The sequence below is a fragment of the Cebus imitator genome, unplaced genomic scaffold, assembly GCF_001604975.1.
Source record: "Cebus imitator isolate Cc_AM_T3 unplaced genomic scaffold, Cebus_imitator-1.0 Scaffold6, whole genome shotgun sequence".
NCBI lineage: Eukaryota > Metazoa > Chordata > Mammalia > Primates > Cebidae > Cebus > Cebus imitator.
The window spans coordinates 13,302,928-13,324,142 of record NW_016107321.1 but is presented as its reverse complement, the minus strand read 5'-3'; the positions used below and the strand labels follow the sequence as shown (position 1 = coordinate 13,324,142).

At 39.2% G+C, this 21,215-nt stretch overlaps 1 protein-coding gene across 1 annotated transcript; it reads left to right on the top strand.

Moving 5' to 3' along the window:
- The first annotated feature begins 23 nt into the window (after nucleotides 1-23).
- Nucleotides 24-16,535, top strand: ARMT1 (acidic residue methyltransferase 1). Its single transcript, XM_017539133.2, has 5 exons — nucleotides 24-348; nucleotides 2,909-3,014; nucleotides 6,962-7,206; nucleotides 11,745-11,910; nucleotides 15,497-16,535. The coding sequence occupies exons 1-5, from the start codon at nucleotides 308-310 to the stop codon at nucleotides 16,262-16,264; spliced, it is 1,326 nt and encodes a 441-aa protein (XP_017394622.1). The 5' UTR covers nucleotides 24-307; the 3' UTR covers nucleotides 16,265-16,535.
- The last annotated feature ends 4,680 nt before the right edge of the window (nucleotides 16,536-21,215 follow it).

The window sequence follows — 21,215 nt, the reverse complement described above, 5'->3', positions numbered from 1 at the left end:
CGACCCCTTCCGCTCCTTAGGCCCTGGGACCTCCCGGTCCTTGCCTGCTTCCGCCTTCCGCTAACTTTCATAGTCGCTCCTCTAATTGCCCTCCGCTGTGCCCGCCTTCGTCCCCGGAAGTTTGGGTCCTCTGGCCAGCCACTGTTTGCCGCTTGTACGGGAACTAAATAAAGTTCCTTTATTCAAAAGCACTTTTTTTTTTTTAAAACTACATCACCCCCATTCTGAGCTCCTCCTTCGCCGCGGTCCCGCCTCTGTTCCTGTTGCGGTTGAACGCCGAGTTTTGCGGCCGGGATCGCGGATCGTGATGGCTGGCGTCCCAGCATCTCTTTCAGGACGGGACGTGGGGTTCGTCTCATTTTTATCCTCCCAACTTTTGCGGAAAGCCGGGCCTCGCCGGGAGCTTGTGGGGATTAAGCGGAGGGCGCCCGCTCCCCGGCAAGCTGCAGGAGATTCGGCTGTTCGAGTCCCGTCGCCGGGCGCGGCTTCCTGGGACTCCTTTGAGGGTTTCGCGGACTGACTCGGAGGCGTGTGGAGGCGGCCCCGGGGAGGGAGTCCGCCCGCGGCGGCTGCTTGGAAGGATCAGGACAAGTTTCAGCTTCGCGGTCTGTTGCTGGCGGTTACCTTTTACTTACTCCCTTGGTAAACGCCGTTTGGGCCCGTTAAAATTCTCCGTAAGAGTTGGGGATCTCAGAGCTATTAAGAAACGGGTTTCTTCCTGTAATCAAATCATAATCTCACAGTAAGAAATGCCTGTAGTTTTTTGCTTTATCGTCGTCCCGCTGCAGATTCTTGGGTAAAGTTGCAGGTGACTGTGCAAATAACATCTGTTTGCATAAATTGAATGGCCAAATTTATATTTGAAATTAGTCCGTACTTCAAAATATTACAAAAGACGAGAACACTTTGAAGAAATTAAACCTGGGCAGAAAGTAGGTTGAGGCCACTGAAGTGGCGCCAATGGCCCAAAATTGAAGCAGGCGCTCAGTCTCAGGTCATGCAAGTATAGAGTGTCTCCTTCAATTTTGTGCCTTAGGGCTTCTGGCCTTACAACAGTCCTGGCCAGAAACTTTACTCCGGAGGTGCAGGAAATATACTGTAGTAGTTAGAACAACAGTAGTACTTTCCAATTAAAGTAAAATCTCAAAAAACGACTTACTGTATCTACTGCCTGGGAAAATTCAAGTGACAGTTGATTTAATGTTCCTGCCCACCCTCTGAGGTGTTAGTGATTGATTTTATTAATGATTTTTAAAAATTAAAATCTGATCAACATAGTTATTATGCACATTAAAACCTAATGACTGTTTTGGGTGAGACTGAAAGCACCTCAGAGTCAGAAAGTAAGTTCTATAGCTATCATTTGAGGAAACTTTTTGAAGAAGTGCTCAAGTTACAGCCTAATAATTTTTTTTTTGAGACGGAGTTTCGCTCTTTGTTACCCAGGCTGGAGTGCAATGGTGCGATCTTGGCTCACTGCAACCTCTGCCTCCCATGTTCAAGTGATTCTCCTGCCTTATCCTCCCGAGTAGCTGGGACTATAGGCGCATGTCACCACAGCTAATTTTTGTATTTTTAGTAGAGACAGGGTTTCACCTTGTTAGCCAGGATAGTCATGATCTCCTGACCTTGTAATCCGCCCACCTCAGTTTACCAAAGTATTGGGATTACAGGCGTGAGCCACCGCACCCGGCCACAACCTAATAATTTAACAATGGTCCCTTGTGATTCGAAGATAAAAACGCTAGTCAGCTAAGCTCTGTGCGCTATATTTAAAACTGCACAGAATTTCACTACCAAATCTTGTTTTTTTTGTAACTGAATCATATGTATTTTCTTAAACATGATGTAAAATAATAATCTGTAAGTCTTGGTTTTTGTATGTATAAAATCAAGAATGTCTTTAATTTTTTAATGCAGGTTTAAATTTTTCTTCATCTCCCGCTTGCTTCATTCTTGGACACTTCTATAAAATTTCTAATTTTTTGACTGGGAGAGAGACAGGAGCATGCCTTCATTTGCTTAGGGGCAGAATAGGATGGAAGGAGTCTGCAGATAGAGAAGGCAGAGAAGGGGAAAACCTTTGAAAAATGTTAAAATTGATTTAGAATATAGACAGAGAATCGAGGGAAACAGGCTTATAAGTGCCTTTAATTCTTTATGTTGTTCAAGCACATTAGACACTTTCAGGTAATTTTTAGATGTATTGTTCCATTCCTCTTTCGTTTTATCTTTTTTGGAGACAGAGTTTCACTCTTCTTGCCCAGGCTGGAATGCAGTGGCGTGATCTCAGCTCAAGGCAACCTCCGCCCCCCAGGTTCAAGTGATTCTCCTCCCTCAGCCTCTTGAGTAGCTGGGATTACAGGCATGTGCCACGGCAGCTAATTTTGTGTAAAGACAGGGTTTCTCCATGTTGGTCAGGCTGGTCTTGAACTCCCGACCTCAGGTGATCCGCCCACCTCAGTCTCCCAAAGTGCTGGGATTACAGGCGTGAGCCACCTTGCCCAGCCACTTCATTCATCTTTCTAAGCAGGTGACTTAGTAGATAGTAGCCCGGGAACAAGAGCCTGTTTGTTTTCTGACCCTAATCCATTCCCTATCTTATTGCTAAAGGAGTTTCTGATTTAGGAAAATAAAAGGAACAGAGTAGGAAAGAAAAGAATGATTAAAGAGACTCCATGGGAGAATCTGGGATGAGAGGCACCAAGACTGCTTTGCTTCCACCACATACCAGATAAGTTTTCAGGTTTTCTTATGTCTTAATGTAGTAATCACACAATACTTCTCTACCTTTTAATAGTTGTATGAGCAGTTTAATAAACATGAAATGTTCCAGAAACTAAAAGATGGCCAGTCTTCTAGTATTGATGCTATTAAGTAATATATTGTATGTGACTCTTTTTTCTAGGTCATTTGCATATCTTACAGTTAAAGACAGAATACCACAGATCTTAACTAAGGTTATTGATACATTGCATCGACATAAAAGTGAATTTTTTGAGAAACATGGAGAGGTAAGAATTGTTTCAACTTTTATTTATTAATTCTCAACAGAAATGTAATAAATAGTTATTGAAGGTACCAGTTTTCCTTTAAATGTAAAAATCAATAGGTGGGCCAAATATTCATTTGGTTTTAATGTAATATGTTGAAATGAAGATAGAACAGCCAATCTGCAATTTAGAAAATAATTATATTCCAACAATTAATTCTGTTAGTTATTTAGACCTCAGAATATATTTTCTAATATATGCAATGTTATAAATAGTGACTAGTCTCCTCTGGGCATGGTGGCTCACGCCTGTAATCCCAGCACTTTGGGAGGCCAAGGCAGGCAGATCACCTGAGGTCGGGAGTTCGAGACTAGCGTGACCAACGTGAAGAAACCCTGTCTCTACTAAAAATACAAAATTAACCAGGCGTGGTGGCTCGCACCTGTAATCCCAGCTACTCAGGAAGCTGAAGCCGAAGAATTGCTTGAGCCCGGGAGGTGGAGGTTGTGGTGAGCCGAGATTGCGCCATTGTACTCCAGCCTGGGCAACAAGAATGAAACTCCATCACAATAAATAAATAAAATAATAATTGGTGAGTAGACAACAGACTTGCAATTGACTTAGTCAAGTGACTAAGCAATTGAGTTGCTCAGAAAAGCTTTTTAGATTTCAAATTTAATTTGAGCTGCAGTATTTATATTACTAACTTGAAATCTTGAGTTCTGGAAGCTCAAACTGGTATGCAAAGGTCAGTGATATGAATTATAATTGACACATTGCACTGATTAAAGTTGGGACTCATTAGAATTCAGTGCAGAATATGACTTTAGAAATCACTTTGTCCATTCAATTAATGAATGAGGAAAACTCTGAATAACTATGTTATGTTAGAGACAGGTCTTTAAACTTGTAGGTTCAGTAATCTTTCTCTTACACAATAGGCTATAAAAGAGCATCCATACACCAGTACATTTTTTTAAAGAGTTGAAAACAGAGATTTAGGGAAATGGTTGGTGGTCTTTTCTCCTTGGCCCAATTGAAATGGAGCAAGACAACACATAGGCAGTTTGAGTGTAATGTTCTATTGCTTTCAACTTCTTTTATATTGACTTCTTTGAAACTAATCTTGACATAACACAGGGATTACCTATTCCTTATTGCTGAAATCCAGCTTAATTTAGACACTGACAGTTCCATTGATGAATGGTTTTAATGTTCGTCACATAAACGTAATTTTGATTAATGACAAACCTTTATCACACAAGTATAATTTAGCCAAATTTGGATAGTTCACTTAAGTAATTGGTCATATACGTAAGCAAATTACCATAATACTTTTGTTTTAGTTGTTGTTTTGTTTTTTTGAGACAGGGTCTTGTTCTGTCTACCAGGCTAGAGTGCAGTGGTGCAATCAGAGTTCACTGCAGCCTCAAACTCCTAGATTCCAGCAATTCTCCCGTCTAAGCATCCTAAAGTGCTGGTATTACAAGTGCGAGCCACTGTGCCTGGCTGAGACCTCGATCACTTCGGGGTCACCACCTGAGATGTTGATCACCTCCTGCAGAGGTGTGTCCTGCAGACCCTGACTCAATGACAGGATGAATAAATGCACTCACACACACTAGAATACAGTGAATCTGAGTGGGGTAGGAATGGTTGTCAGCTGCTTTCACAGGGCAATTGCAGCTAACTGACCATTATTCCCTGTCCTCCTTGCTTTTATTCAGTATAGATTTAATAACAGAGGTTCTAAGTGAACATGCTTGTGGATAATTAACATGGTTAAAAGAGTGGTTTTACGAATGATAAAAGATCTTGGTTCCAGGGCCCAGAATAAACACTATTAGTGGGTGATTCTCCTTCCACCTCCCCCTGAGAGGGCCATCAGCACCAAGTTTACATGAGTAAACAGAGTAGAGACAAAGAAATGTGGCATAAACAGACTTAACTGGGGAAGCTTTATTATTCTAATCTTACCCTATGACTTAAAATTCTAATGTAATGAACTGGTTGCCTTCAGCCCATGCCATTAAAACCTTTTGGCCTTCCAAAAGGTTTGAGACTATGATCTTCTAACTTTCCCTAATATTTCCCTAATATTTTGCCAGCCACCCTGAGTGAATCCCAATACCTGGCCACATAATGCTTTTGTAATTTCAGTTTTTTCTACCAGAGTTATCTAGAATGTAGTAATTAATGAAGTCTTAGTATATAGCTGTTTGGCCTGTATGCCCATAATAACCCATGACTGTACTGGTTAAGAGTGAGAAGGCAGAGTTTATTTTCCTTCTGGTCCTACCCCATTTCACACTCTACTGGGCACAGAGCAAGATGTAAATAAAATGTTGACACAGGTGAAGTCTGCTTTCGGTAGCCTTTCTGTCTCCTTTTTCATGCCTCTCTTTTGCCTACGGCCACTCTCCTTGGGCCTCATGTGTTCTCCTAGCTCCCTGAGCCCCCACCTATCACAGGACCAGGCTTGTCTCCAAAGGAGCCATGCCACACAATTTTCTCTCCTCTCATCTCAGCGGTCAAACGTCCATCCCCTTAGACTACCTGGTTTGGCAGATGTGTGTCTCTTGGAGAAAGGGCCAGGCTTTATTCATCTTTCTCTGGCCCTGAGGTTAGTGTCAGACACATACAGGGTTCAGTAAATCATTGAAATCAATTCAAGTAAGTGAACAAACTGGCAGTGATATAACTCTTAATTAGCCATTGTAGGTATATGCTTCTGTAAAAGGGCGCCGGGTACCTGAAACCCTATAAAATCTCAGTTGTTAGAATTCATAGTAAAATAGTTGAAGTTTAAGACTTTAGAGATTTGGAGGAGGGGGAGTTGCTCTCAAAAAACTCAGTCACAACTTCTTTTCTTCTATTTCTGAACCTGCGGAGTCTCTAAAGCTTCAATCTTTTGGTCTAGCAGCAAAATAAATTCTACTTGGAACAAAAGAAAGATTGGAGAGATGTTTATGTTGAGAAAATTATAGGTCTGAAAGTAGGGACTGCATATCAACATGATAAAAGTGATTTTATAAAAATACTCAGGCTTGATGTTTATTTCCTACATTTTATTATATACATGTTTTTTAGGCTTACATTTTCTTTTTTTTTTTAATTAGGCAGGAACCTTGCTGTTGTAAAACCAGAGGTGCCAAGTCATTTTCTACTCATTTTGATCCCATTACATTTGCCCCCACTCCGATTGCCCTGTTATGTGAGATAATATTTAGCACCTTGTTGGCATATCCCTCACCTAGCCAGAACTCGGTGGAAAACAAGTTAAAAAAATATTTGAGCTGCCAAAAGAAACCCAGGAAGGCCACAATTCCTTTTCTAGTGGTGTCAATGGTGAAAGAAGAAAACATATGGAAGCATGAAAGATATGGAGGTGGGGGTTCCTTTCCCTCTGTGGTAACAGTCATCCCACTGAAGATACAGAAAGGCCAGAACTTAGGTAGATACGGCATGATTTTGTTGATATGAGATCTGTGTGTGTTTGTTGGTTTTCAATTTAAGAGTTCTTGGCCGGGTGTGTTGGCTCACACCTGTAATACCAGCACTTTGAGAGGCTGAGGTGGGCAGAACACGAGGTCAGGAGTTCAAGACCAGCCTCGCCAACATGGTGAAACCCCATCTCTATTAAAAATATAAAAAATTAGCCAGGCCTGGTTGTGGGTACCTGTAATCCCAGCTACTTGGGAGGCTGGGCAGGAGAATTGCTTGAACTTAGGAGGTAGAGGTTGCAGTGAACCAAGATCGCGCCACTGCATTCCAGCCTGGGAGACAGAGTGAGACTCCATCTCAAAAAAAAAAAAGGTCTAAATGTAATGTTTAAGGATATAAAATATAGCTTTGAACATTTTTCTTTCTTTCTTAAGTTTAGGTCTGTAAAAGCATGTTACCCTAGAGGAATTGCACATACAAACACAGAGACAGACACATAATTTATTTTTCTTGTATTTTTGCAGGAAGGCGTGGAAGCTGAAAAAAAAGCTATCTCTCTCCTTTCAAAATTACGAAATGAATTGCAAACAGATAAACCAATTATCCCCTTGGTTGAGAAATTTGTTGATACTGATATATGGAATCAGTACCTAGAATACCAACAGAGTCTTATAAATGAAAGTGATGGAAAATCAAGATGGTTCTACTCACCGTGGTTGTTCGTAGAATGTTACATGTATCGTAGAATTCATGAAGCAATTATCCAGAGGTACGTATGTAATCATCAACTAGCAAATGTTCAATTTATACTGTTTCTGAAATGCTGGGCCCTGAGGTTCATGCCTGTAATCCCAGCACTTTGGGAGACTAAGGTGGGCAGATCCTTGAGGTCAGGAGTTCAAGACCAGCCTGGCGAACATAATGAAACCCTGTCTCTACTAAAAATAATTAGCTGGGCATGGTGGCCTGGGCCTGTAATCTCAGCTACTCGGTAGGCTGAGGCAGAAGAATTGCTTGAACCTGGGAGGCAGAGGTTGCAGTGTGCCAAGATTGCACCACTGCACTCCAGCCTGGGTGACAGAGTGAAACTCTGTCTCCATAAAATAAATAAAGTATGAATTAATTAAAGATTCTAATAAAGACTTCTAGAATAAAATAAGTTTTGTTTATTGTGCAAAAAATGTTAATTTGAAATAGTTATAAATCAGGATAGGACAAAGTAAGCATGTGTTTTGTTTATTAAAATAGATAATAAACATGTTACAATTTATTTGGTTTAGGGAGTCATGAGAACAGTGAATCATGGTATTGTATTACACAGCCTTCATCTTTCATCATTTTTTTAAAAAGACTAGATTAGAAAAAGATTTTAAAAGTGCACATGTTTCAGAGTAACTTTTTATAGGCTTGTTTATACATTTAATTTTTCCTAGGAAAAATCCGATAGAGAACTGGTTTTTAGGCCAGGCGTGGTGGCTCACGCCTGTAATCCCAGCACCTTGGAAGGCTAAGGCAGGTGGATCACTCTGTTCATTAGCTTTTTTTGGTCTTAATCTTACACACACACACACACACACACACACACACACGAGTCTTGCTCTTTCACCCAGGCTGGAGTGCAGTCTTGGCTTACTACAACCTCTGCCCTCGGGTTCAAGTACTCCTGCCTCAGCCTCCCTAGTGGCTGGGATTACAGGCACCTGCCACCATGCCCGGCTAATTTTTTAAAAAATGTTTTTAGTAGAGATGGAGTTTCTTTATGTTGGCCAGGCTAGTCTTGAACTCCTGACCTCAGGTAATCCACCCTTCTTGGCCTCCCAAAGTGCTGGGATTACAGGCATGATGCACCACGCCTTGCCTTTATATTATTTTACATCACAGTTTGTTTTTGCTGATAGGTAGGTATTGGAACTTCTGATCTAAAAGCAAAATGGGAGGCCAAGGTGGGTGGATCATCTGAGGTCAGGAGTTTGAGACCAACCTGGCCAACGTGGTAAAACCCTGTCTCTAACTAAAAATACAAAAATTAGCCAGGCATGCTGGTGGGCACCTGTAATCTAAGCTGCTCCGGAGGCTGAGGCAAGAGAATCACTTAAACCCAGGAGGTGGAGGTTGCAGTGAGCAGAGAGTGTGCCATTGTACTCCAGCCTGGGCGACCAGAGTGAAACTCTGACTCAAAAAAAAAAAAAAAATCTGAAAAACCCCACATATTTTTAGATTATTATGTTGCAATAAATACAGATTGCTTAATTTATCTGGGGTGGGGCCTGGGTATCAGTTTTTCTTTTGGCAGCTCAGGGAGTGATGATATCCACTGGTTCAGCAAACAGTTTGCTGAACTAGGATATAGGAAAAAAATGCAGCTTTAAGTTCCAGAAACTAGAATGTTACACAGTCACAGATGTAGAACTCTTCCCAGAGCCATTTCTGTGGCAGATAAAGAACTATCTATACAATGGAGCTAGCATGGAAGTAGTTCTTAAATGTCTTAATTTTTCAGGTTCTTGTACAGGGATTCCTATCCTAGGTCAGTGGAACTCCAAACTGACCAACTTTTATAGCAGACATGTTTATGTTGATGTACCATTTTATACTGAAACATGCTTTGATAGTCTGCCAGTCTAAATTAAGATTCAAAGTTTTAGCCATATGTGAAATTTAAACATATTTAGTAAATATACTTCAGATATTGAAAGATGAAAGTACAGAGGAAATACTAGGTTTAAAAAAATTTTTAATAAAATGTAATATACATATAGAAAAATGCACATATGTGTTCAAGAACATACTTGTGTACCCAGTGCCTAGATCAAGAGGTAGAACCCAACCGGGCATGGTGGCTCACGCCTGTAATCCCAGCACTTTGGGAAGCCGAGGCAGGCGGATCACCTGAGGTTGGGAAGTCCAGACCAGCCTGACCAATGTGGAGAATCCCTGTCTCTACTAAAAATACAAAATTAGCCAGGCATGGTGGCACATGCCTGTAATCCCAGCTACTCAGGAGGCTGAGGCAGGAGAATCGCTTGAACCTGGGAGGTGGAGGTTAGAGTGAGCCAAGATCGAGCCACTGCCCTCCAGCCTGGGCAACAAGAGTGAAACTCCATCTCAAAACAAAACAAAACAAAAACAAAAACAGAGACAGAACCTTACGGTGCCTGGAAGTCCACTTTGAGTTCCCTTCAAGTCGCTGCCGCCATCATTATCTTTCAAGGATAATTGTTATCCTGACCTGTGTTATGTGTTAGTTTTGCCTGTTTTTCAACTTTACTGAAATGAAATGATACAGTACATAGTTTTGTTTCTGGCTTCTTTTACTCATTTTTATGTTTGTGAGACTCATCCATATGTTACAATATAATTATAGATCATTCATTCTCATTGCTTTATAATATTGTGTTATGTGAACATATAACAATCTGTTTACTTCATTGTGCTGGATATTTGAGTAGTTTTCAGTTTGGAGTTATTACGAAGAATGCTGCTATAAACATTCTAACACTTTTTTGGTAAACATATGTGTGAATACATCTGTTGGGTATATCCCTAGAAGTGAATCACTGGGTCATAGTATGTGTACATACACAGCTTTAGTAGATTCTAAAATAGCAAACATTCTAAAATGAGAATTTATATATAGCTAATGTACGTTTATTCTCTTAAATGCATGAAATAAGGCTCATTCTTAATATGAGGTGTGACTTTAAACTAATGAATGATTTGTTAGTAAGACATCAGAACATGTGTTATTAGAACTTTTTGTAAAGGGCCAGGTAGTAAATCCTTTAGGCGTGGAGGCCATGTAGTCTCCATTGAAGCTGCTGAACTCTGTGATTGCAGTGTGAAAGCAGCCTTAAATAATATGTATGAACAAGCATGGCTGTGTTCTAAAGAAACTTTATTTAATGGACACTGAAATTTGAATTTCATGTGTCACAAAATACTACTTTTCTTTCACTTTGTTTTCAGCCATTCAAAAATATAAAAACCATTCTTGGCATGTGAGTCAGACAAAACAGGTGGTGGCCGGATTGGGTCTGTGCATCCGAATGATTTTTATCCTTTTAAGTCACCTTGAGAGACTGATTGATTTCAGCAGTGCTACCATTGCTAAAAACATCTTTGAATTATATGGAACTTCTTTCAGAGCCAGTTTACATGCTTCAGAAAGAAAATTAGTCTTACTGTTTTTTTAGTTACTTGTTTTTGATAAAAAAAGTTTTTATTCAATTTGATCACACATCTCATTCTACTAAAATCACTCCGAGTGACTTTTGGCTGTTTCCAAAAATAAATTGACTAAAAGATAAAGACACGTGATCACTGACAGGAGGTTTAATGATGTGCCACAGGTTCTGAAGAAAATTCCAAAAGAGGAATTCCAAAAGTGCTCTGAGCAATGGCAGTGCCCTTGGAATAAGGGTGTAGCTTCCTGAGGTTACTGACTGGCCGGAAGGAGGCATCTATCATTCGGATGTTTAAATACTGGTATGTTATTTAAAAAAAAAAAAAAATCAAATCAGTCCCATTACATCAGTCTTACATTGTTTTTGCCCTAACATGAATGGCCCATGGAAAAAGTAGCTAATTTAGAAGACCCAATACTCTGAATGTCTTTTATATTCAATTCTGTAAAGGTTATTATATTAGTATTTATATTTTCTTAGTTATGATTTTCTTAGACCAATATAATATGATTTAATCTCTTATTGGAAAACATGAAAGTGTAGCCATGGCCCATATATCACCTTTGGTTAAAGTTGCCCCAAAATACCTAAATATTAGTGATCAAAAATTATTCTTTTAAAACTTACAATAGTATTAAGTCTGATTTATCTAAGTACTCATATTTCTAGCATACTCTGTGTTTGATTCTGTCAATGATTGCTGCATTGTATACATATATTGTGTTTATATTCATGAATTTGTTACCAGAACTTTGCCACATTACTAGAACTTGAAAAAAAATGCTGAACTAAAGCAGTTGTCTTGAAATTTATCTTTCTCCTCCTTTTGTCTGGAATCCCTGCTGGGTAAATAATTATGAACATAGTCACTATCATTATTTAATATTTGCAGAAAAACAGTTGATTTCGGGGGAACTTTTGACAATTAAAATGAGTTTGAGAGATTTTTGTGTAATTGATTATTTAGTATTAATCAAGTTTTTCTAGTCAATTAGATAAATGTTACGTCTCGTTTCTATTAGCACTAATTGTTGAGACTGTACGGTGCTATTTTCTTTCATGAACTGCAGGTATCTAGATGTGCATACTAAAATGTTTCACTTTTGTTTTTCTCCTACTTTAGTCCACCAATCAATTACTTTGATGTATTTAAAGAATCAAAAGAGCAAAATTTCTATGAGTCTCAGGAATCTATCATTGCTCTATGTAGTCACCTGCAACAATTGATAACAACTATTGAAGACCTAGATGAAAATCAGCTGAAAGATGAGTTTTTTAAACTTCTGCAGGTAAATGTGATCATTAATCTTCTGAGTGTATTTTATTTAAACAGAAAACAAACTGCTTTACAGTTAACAACAAAACATATAAATATTTCTCATTCCTATAATTGATCATTTTTTATCTAATATAATGGTGTTAAGAGATGAAAATCCATTTAATTTCTAGAAATGGGTTTGAAATCTTTTCTGCTCTGACTGGCCATGATCTTAGTTACAAAGAAGTTAGCTGACTTCCTAGCTTCTTTCATACTTAAGAGAATACTTCACAGTAATTTGCTCAGCTTTCGTCATGCTTGAAAGAATATTTGATAGTAATTTGGTCTCCCAGCTGGCTTGGCTTTGTGTTGGCTCTGTGGCTAATTTGTCTTTGGACCTGAGGCCTGTCACTTAATTTCTCTGGGCCTCAGTTTCCTCCTCTGTTAAATGCGGAGGATAATGTATACTTTGTGATCTGATGTGAGAATTCCACTAGATTCTTGCATGAGAAATGCTGAGCACAGAGACTGGGCTATAGCCTGCTGTTATCATCAGTGGATGATCATACTGGGGTAGTCAGTTGGCCCATTAATACAGTTTCATTACGTTTCTTCGTTTATCTTAGTATTGTTTCGTTTTTAATTCATGCAAACATCCTGAAACTTACAACACATTATTAGAATTAGAACTATTAGGAAACACGTGGTACATAGCAATATCCTTAGCTCTCATATTTTCCAGAAAAAGGAAGACTTTCAAAAAGAAATTTTCGAAAGTGCTATGAAGAGAAATAAAGCAGGAAAAGGGCATCGGGAATGTTGGGGAGGGGGATCAGGGCTGCCAGGGAAGGGGCTGTGGAGGATGAGGCCACAGACCTGAAGTGGGGAAGGAGTAGGTCAGGTGCATGTCTGGACAGTACGTAGGGAGGTGAGAAAAATTGCAGGGAACCCTGTAGTTGCTGAGAGAGAGGAGGGTGGAAGGCACACAGAGTGGCTTGTATTAAATAAATTTTTACTAAAATCGAAATAAGCCATCAGAGGGTTTTGAGCAGAGAGGTAATGCTATTTAACTATTTCAAGGAATGTTTCTGAGAATAGACTGCCAGGGGTGAGGGTGGAAATGGGGAAAATGTGTGAAAATAACTTGGGGAGGTAGGTTGAGGCCAAGTTAGTAGCATAAGAGGTAGCGACATCCCCAGAGCCTGAGTGTTCTTTGAACATAGAAGCTACAGAACTTGCTAACCGATTCTAGGTGGCAACAATGTCCTGTTGAGACTTCAAGGGCAAGCAAAGTCACAAAAAAGGCGTATTTTTGGTTCAGAAGAAAAATTGTCAGAATTTTTTTTTTTTTGAGGCAGAGCCTTGCTCTGTCGCCCAGGCTGGAGTACAATGGCGTGATCTCAACTCACTGCAGCCTCTATCTCCTGGGTTCAAGCGATTCCCCTGCCTCAGCCTTCTCTTGGTGTCCACAGTGAGCCACAGGTTAACGTCTCAAGGGAAGCTTGAAGACATTCTAGTTTGCAGAGAATGTTGATCTGTTTTCAAAAGTCACAGCACCCTCCCACTGTCCACACGCACATTTCTGGGGATACTGTGTCAGTTGCCATTCTGGGTGCTGGGCATGTAGTGGTAAACCAAACTAAACAAAACGGGCTGATCCTCCCTGTCAAGACTTGTAATCTTGAGGGAATATAGACAATCACATAGGTGCACAAAGAACTGTCATTAAACTGGAAGATGGAGTGAAGGGAAAGTGCAGGAGGCTAGCACAGAACCTGCTCTCGGTTGCTGAAGGCCATTATGGCCACCACTGTATGTATTTCTTCAGCAAACTCTAGAAAAGGGTGACCTGGGACACGTTAGTTATTATTTAAGCCTTATTATTTTTTTAAATTTATTCATTTTTCTCTTTTTAAAATAATACTATTCAGCGAGGCATGGTGGCTCACGCCTGTAATCCCAGCACTTTGGAAGGCTGAGGCAGGCAGATCACTTGAGGTCAGGAGTTTGAGACTAGCCTGTCCAACATGACAAAACCCTGTCTCTACTAAAAATACAAAAATTAGCTGGTCGTGGTGGCATATGCTTGTAACCCCGGCTACTCAGGAGGCTGAGGCAGGAGAATTGCTTGAACCTGGATGGCAGAGGTTGCTGTGAGCCAAGATCATGCCACCGCACTCCAGCCTGGGTGACAGAGGGAGACTGTATCTCCAAAAAAAACCCCAAAAAACCAAAAACCTGTTGGTTGGAACATGCATTCTCCTTATTTTAAATCACACATGAGGGCGTGACAAGGTGGCTCATGCTTATAATCTCAGCATTTTGGGAGGCCACAGCAGGAGGATTGCTTGAAGCCAGGAGATGGAAATCAGATTGCTCAACACAATGAGACTCCATCTTTATTTCAAAAAAAAAAAAAATCACAAATGAGAGTAGAGTCTGTTTTGGCTAGTGTATATTGAGTATTTCTATATGCAAGGTATTTGGTACATTATTTACGTGCATTATATCAATTCTAATAATTCTGTGAGGTAAGTAGTAGTATCTCATTTTTCAGTTGCAGATCTTGAGCCTGAGAGATCTTAAGTAATTTGTCAATGATCACAAATTGAAGATGCTGGGTTTGAACCTAGATCTGTCTGACTCCAGAGCCTGCAGTCTTAAACGTTTAATTTTATGGCTTAAAAAAATAGGCCTACAGCTGGGCATAGTGGTTCACGCCTATAATCCCAGCACTTTGGGACGCCAAGGCGGGTAGATCACAAGTTCAGGAGTTTAGGACCAGTCTGTCCAAGAAGGTGAAACCCCATCTCTATTAAAAATACAAAAATTAGCTGGGCCTGGTGGTAGGCACCTGTAATCCCAGCTACTCAGGAGGCTGAGGCAGAGAATTGCTTGAACCCAGCAGGCAGAGGTTGCAGTGAGCCAAGGTCACACCACTGTACTCCAGGCTCGGCAACAGAGCGAGACTCGTCTCAAAAANAAAAAAAAAAAAAAGCCTGCATACTATTTTCTGCAAAATATAATTGAGTATTACTTCAGTTTAAAGCTGAATAAGACAATTGATTACAATGGGTGTTTAGTTAACATGACTTTTTTTAAAGAGTAGCATCTTTAGATATTACCTTATACAGTTTTTAAAATTTTACAAATGATAGAACTAAATCTCAGAGAGAGATCATGTCCTAAGGTTACGCAGTTGGCAGAAGAAACTGGACAGTTCTGTAGGGACCAGGAGCAAAAATAAACTTTTATTTTTTCTCTTGACTCTGGATTATGTGGTCAGCTTTGAGCCTCTCTTCACAGCATCTGATGATGTTCTAATATCTGCAAGCTGCAAAACTTTTATTCTCAATAAACAATGTGAGTGTTAAAATAATTAAAACCCGTTTTTTTAAGCTCATTACATGCTGATGGCTTAAAAATTTTAGTTTTATCTTGTCAGTCAGCATCATGTGAAACAGTCTATGCATTGTTAGAGAAAGTATAGATTTGATGGGCATTTAAAGAGTTTTGTAGATATTTATTATTTTTTTAACAACACACCCCTCACAGATAATAGAGTTTTGTTAGCTTTTCAGAAGAAGGGTGAATATTTTGTACTTTTTCTTTTTCAGATTTCGCTGTGGGGAAATAAGTGTGATCTGTCTCTCTCAGGTGGAGAAAGTCGTTCTCAGAAGACTGATGTAGTCAATTCATTGGAAAACCTAAAACCTTTCATTTTAGTGAATGATGTGGAACATCTTTGGTCATTGCTTAGGAACTGCAAGAAAACAAGAGAAAAAGCTTCTGTTATTAGTGTGTATATTGTTCTCGATAATTCTGGGTTTGAGCTTGTTACAGATTTAATATTAGCCAACTTCTTGTTGTCCTCTAAACTGGCTACTGAGGTTCATTTTTATGGAAAAATGATTCCATGGTTTGTTTCTGATACTACTATACATGATTTTAATTGGTTAATTGAACAGGTAAAACATGCTAATCATAAATGGATGTCCAAGTGTGGGGCTGACTGGGAAGACTATATTAAAATGGGTAAATGGGTTTACCACGATCATATATTTTGGACTCTGCCTCATGAGTACTGTGCAATGCCTCAGGTTGCTCCCGACTTATATGCTGAACTACAGAAGGCACATTTAATTTTATTCAAGGGCGATTTGAATTACAGGAAGTTGACAGGTGACAGAAAATGGGAGTTTTCTGTTCCATTTCATCAGGCTCTGAATGGCTTCCATCCTGCACCCCTCTGTGCCATAAGAACATTAAAAGCTGAAACTCAGGTTGGTCTGCAGCCTGGGCAAGGGGAGCAGCTTATGGCCTCTGAGCCCAGCTGGTGGACCACTGGGAAATACGGAATATTTCAGTACGATGGTCCCCTTTGACTTGATTTAGGAGCTCTCCGTTGTGTAGAAAGATCTGCCAAATACGCAATCTCAGTTGTGTATTTGTCAGATCTTTTCATCCCCAGAAAAGGAGCGTGTGAATTCAGTCGCTTGGCAGCTCTGATGTGCTCTGGGAAGCTTAGCTTCTTGGTGCCCATCTACATGCACTGGATGATTTTTGTTTTGCACATTTTGCCCCACCACACTGTTTTGGGGGTAGATGGGTTAAGCTAGTTACAGATATTTACATTTATATTGGAATTTTAGCAACTTTTTTTTTTTTTTTTTTTTTTTTTTTTTTTTTTTTTTTTTTTTTTTTTTTTTTTTTTTTTTTTTTTTTTTTTGGTTAAATGCATAATTTCAAGTGCTTTTAATTAACTTATTTTTAATTGGCTAGAAAGCAAAAAATAAGTGAGTTGTGCTTTTAGTTAGTTAACCCTCTTCTTTTCTTAAATAATACACTACATGCTATTTAATATTCCAGGAAGCATGGCATTTTATTTTGACTTTGGGCTCGTGAAACAATGGCTCTGTGAAAATACACATCTTAATGACTTTGTAAAGAGAGGCATTTCTTACAACTGTGATGTTTGCGCACATAAAAGTTACCTCATAAGTTTATTCTAACTTTTATTCTTGAATTTTATTTCATTTCAATAGCTTGTTTCATTTGCACGCCTTTGTATTTTGATTGACCTGTAGAATGAATGTTAGAAAACTCAAAATTGAATGCAGTGAAACAAACAGTATTTGAAGAAATACAGTATCTTTTATATTCTATTTATGATATCCATAATCAAATCAGATTATTTTACCACGTAAGTGTTTGAAATAGACAGATTTTTAGTTTGCAGTTTTAGGAAAATGCTTTAGATAGAAAAGGTTCTTTTCTTATGCATTGAATTTAGAGTATGAATGAATTTATTTTTTATATTCTTGCACATTTTATTGGTCATTGTCACAGATATTAAATACTAAAAATTTCATGTCAGTTTGTTTTGAAACTGAAATTGGGAATAAATCTGGAAATGTTTTGTTGCACTAAAATAATAAAATAAATTATATTGAAAATCTCATTGGTTTTATTTTCCAGTGGTGAAAAGTCAAGAAAGGAAGATTAAAAAAGAGATTTATATAATAAGAAACTTATAATGTGTATTATAGATGTTACCAAAAGCAGTTATTAAATATTATCATTTATAAATGAGGTTATTAGTCTGTGCTCTAAGTATTAAAAAATTTTTTTGCAAAACGTTTATATAAAGCTGTACATTTATATACATGTGTGTTTATCCACATGTGTGCCTGATTTATTTATTTAGTTATTTATTTATTTAGAGACAGAATCTCGCTTTGTCGCCCATGCTGGAGTGCAGTGGTGTGATCTTGGCTCACTGCAACCTCCACCTCTCGGGTTCAAGTGATTCTTCTGCCTCAGCCTCCCAAGTATCTGGGACTACAGGCAAGTGCCACCATGCCCAGCTAATTGTTTTTGCATTTTTACTAGAGACGGGGCTTCACTGTATTAGCCAGGCTGGTCTCGGACTCCTGAACTTGTGATCTGCCTACCTCGGCCTCCCAAAGTGCTGGGATTATAGGCATGAGCCACTGCGCCCGCCCTCATGTGCCTGTTTTAGAGTATGTTTGTAAAATGCTTCCGTATTAGAATTATGTATAGGCATTTGATAATTTAGAACACAGTTGTATATTTAGGTTGACTTCATAGTCACCATGTGAGCGCCAGCACTGGAAGTAGCTCAGTACCTCCCTTCTCCCATGAGAAAGAGCAAGGAAGCAAACTAGTGCAAGAAAGGTGGCACTGAGGAAGAGGAAGTCAGGTCAAGGTGGAATTTTTTTTAGTGCTTAGCAGGAGGAAGGGCCTACCAATGTTTTTACCAGTTGATTTTAAAATTTTAAAGTTTAGTGTTGTTCTGAAGACACAGTCTTGCCCTATTTTCCAGGCTGGAGTGCAGTGGCATGATCATAGCTTACTGCAGTCTTGACCTCCCAGGCTTAGGTGATCTTCTCACCTCAGCCTCAGTAGCTGGAAATATGGGTGTGTGCCACCATGCCCAGCTAATTTTTTTTAATTTTTTGTAGAGATGAGGTATCAGTATGTTGCCCAGGGCTGGTCTCAAACTCTTGGCTTCAGCTTTCCAGAGTGTTAGGATTATAGGCAAGGCCACTGTGCCCAGCCTCACCTGTTGAGTTTTTAAAACAGTTTTATTGAGATATAAATACAATTCATCCATTTAAAGGGTACAGTATTTTAGTACATTCACAGGGTTGTTTTTGTCACCGCTAAAACAAACTAGTATCCATTAATAGTCATTCCCCATTCCTTTATCCTTAGCGCTTGGCAACCACTAATCTTTCTGTATATAAATTTAAATATTCTGGGCATTACATATAAATAAAATCAAAATAGGTGGTCTTTTGTGACAAGCTTATTTTCAAGTTTCGTCAGTTGTATGTGTCAATCCCAACTCTATGTAGGACTCAAGTGCTTCATCTTTTTTGATGGCTGAATACTTTGTTGTTGTTGTTATGAGATGGGATTTTGCCATGTTGCCCAGCCTGCTCTCCAACTTCTGGGCTCAAGGAATCCACTCCGCCTCCCAAAGTGCTGTGATTACAGTTGTGATCTGCACCTGGCCCAAATACTATTCCATTGTATGGACATACCACATTTTATTCATTTGTCAATCGATGGGCATTTGGGTTGTTTTCGTTTTTTGACTACTATGAATAATGCTGCTATGAACATTCATGTGCAAGATTTGTAAATGTTTTCATTTCTTTTGGGTATATACCTAGGAGTGAAAGTGCTTAGCAGGAGAAAGCACTTCACATTCGATCACATGGTAACTGTGTAATGTTTTGAGTGTCTGTCATATACTTTCCCCGAAGTGTCTGCACCATTTCACATTCCTTCCAACAATGCATGAGGGCTCCAGCTCCTCCATATTTTTGTCAGCACTTGTTTTTTTATGTTTTGAGATAGAGTCTTGCTCTGTTGCCCAGGCTGGAATGCAGTAGTGTGATCTAGGCTCACTGCAACCTTGCCTCCTGTGTTCAAGTGATCCTCTTGCCTCAATTTTCCAAGTAACTGGGATTACAGGAATGCATCACTATGCCCAGCTAATTTTTGTATTTTTTTTTTTTTTTTAGTAGAGATGGGGTTTCACCATGTTGGTCAGGCTGGTCTTGAACTCCTGACCTCAAGTGATCCACCCATCTCGGCCTCTCAAAGTGCACTGGGATTACAGGCGTGAGCCACTGCGCCTGGTGTGTTATTACCTGTTTTTTATTAGAGCTGAACTGTTGCATGCAAAATAGGAATCTCATGCTTTTGACTGGCTTTTCCCTACTGAATAATGATGTTGAGCATATTTTCATGTGCTTATTGGCCATTTGTGTATCTTCTTTAGAAAGATGTCTTCAATTCCTTTGCCCATTTAAACATTATCTTCTTATTCAGTTACAAGATTTAAAAAATATATTCTGGATACAGATCTCTTACTGGACATACAACTTACAAATATTTTCTCCAATTCTATGGAGAAAATATTTTTCTTATCACTATCAGTTTGCAGCACAGAAGTTTTAAATTTGGATAAATACTTTTATTGCAAAACATTGGTTTTGGAGCTGCTTAAAATCCTCTTAAGGGTCTCTACAGTGAGGGACTGAGAAACCAAATGGACAGGGCTCTGCCAACCTTTCAGCCCCCCTCAACACTCCCCCATCTTGCTTCCAATACACTTGTTTCCACCTGAACAAACATTACCTACACGTTCGGCATGGTTGCAGAGGAGCACAGCGGGAAAGCTGAGGTTTTGGGGTGTGGTTGGGTTTTCCACTGAAGAGTTGAGCAGCCTTGGAAAACTTTCCCAAAACAGCATCTTCAATTGTTTCTAAACTGCTACCACACCTACATATGAAGTCAGTGCAGCTTATAAATTTAATGCAATACATTTTGATCAAGACTTGTATTGTAGGTATATTAGGATGAAAATGTAGATGAAGGGCACGTAAATAATTATGCAGAGGATGATGTTTTTATTAAACAGCAAATGGACAAGATTTGTTGGCATGATTCAGCTTTTCTTACTAATTCGAGGCAGTGTTTGTGTTTGATAAAATGCAGTCATGTTTTTGAACCTTTATAAAGCCAGAATCAGAGTTGCTTATTCTCAAGGTCATGCTTCTATAAAAGAAAAATGCACCAGCCACGAAAAGCAACACAGTTTAAACCTTTATTTGCATTAAAAAAACCCCACAATACCCAGAGTGGATTGATAACACAAGTCAAAGTTCTTATTAAAATTTCCACTGCCACTCATTTTTGTAACACAGCCCTCTCTGCCCAAATGCCAAGCCTCGTCTGCCACAAAACATATTTTTTCCTCTTTTTCTCTCTACCCTCTTTTATTTTTGCTAGATTGGGAGTGGAGAAGACTTTGAACACTTCTATGCAGTCATGTCATTACCTAGATAAAGTGCTCATGCAGTGTCTGACATTCATGGTAAGCATTAAGTGATATCTTGAAATTGCAGCAAATGAATATGGCAGAGGGAAAAAAACTCAGAAAAACAACAGTGTAATATCTCCAAATACCCCTGTTAGGATTTGATATATATATTTCTAAGTTTTTCTTTATGTATAGACTTTTTTTACATTTCTAAGATAAAAAAGCAGAATCATACCATAAGGCTTTTTTATTTTTTTGAGACAGGGTCTTGCTCTGTCGCCCAGGCTGGGGTGCAGTGGTACACTCAACAGCAGCCTCAACCTCTTAGGGTCAAATGATCTTCCCACCTCAGCCTCCCAAGCAGCTGAGACTATAGGCGTGCACCACCACGCCTGGGTAATTTTGTCTTTTATTTATTTATTTTTTGACACGGAGTCTTGCTTTGTTGCCCAGGCTGGAGTGCAGTCGCACAATCT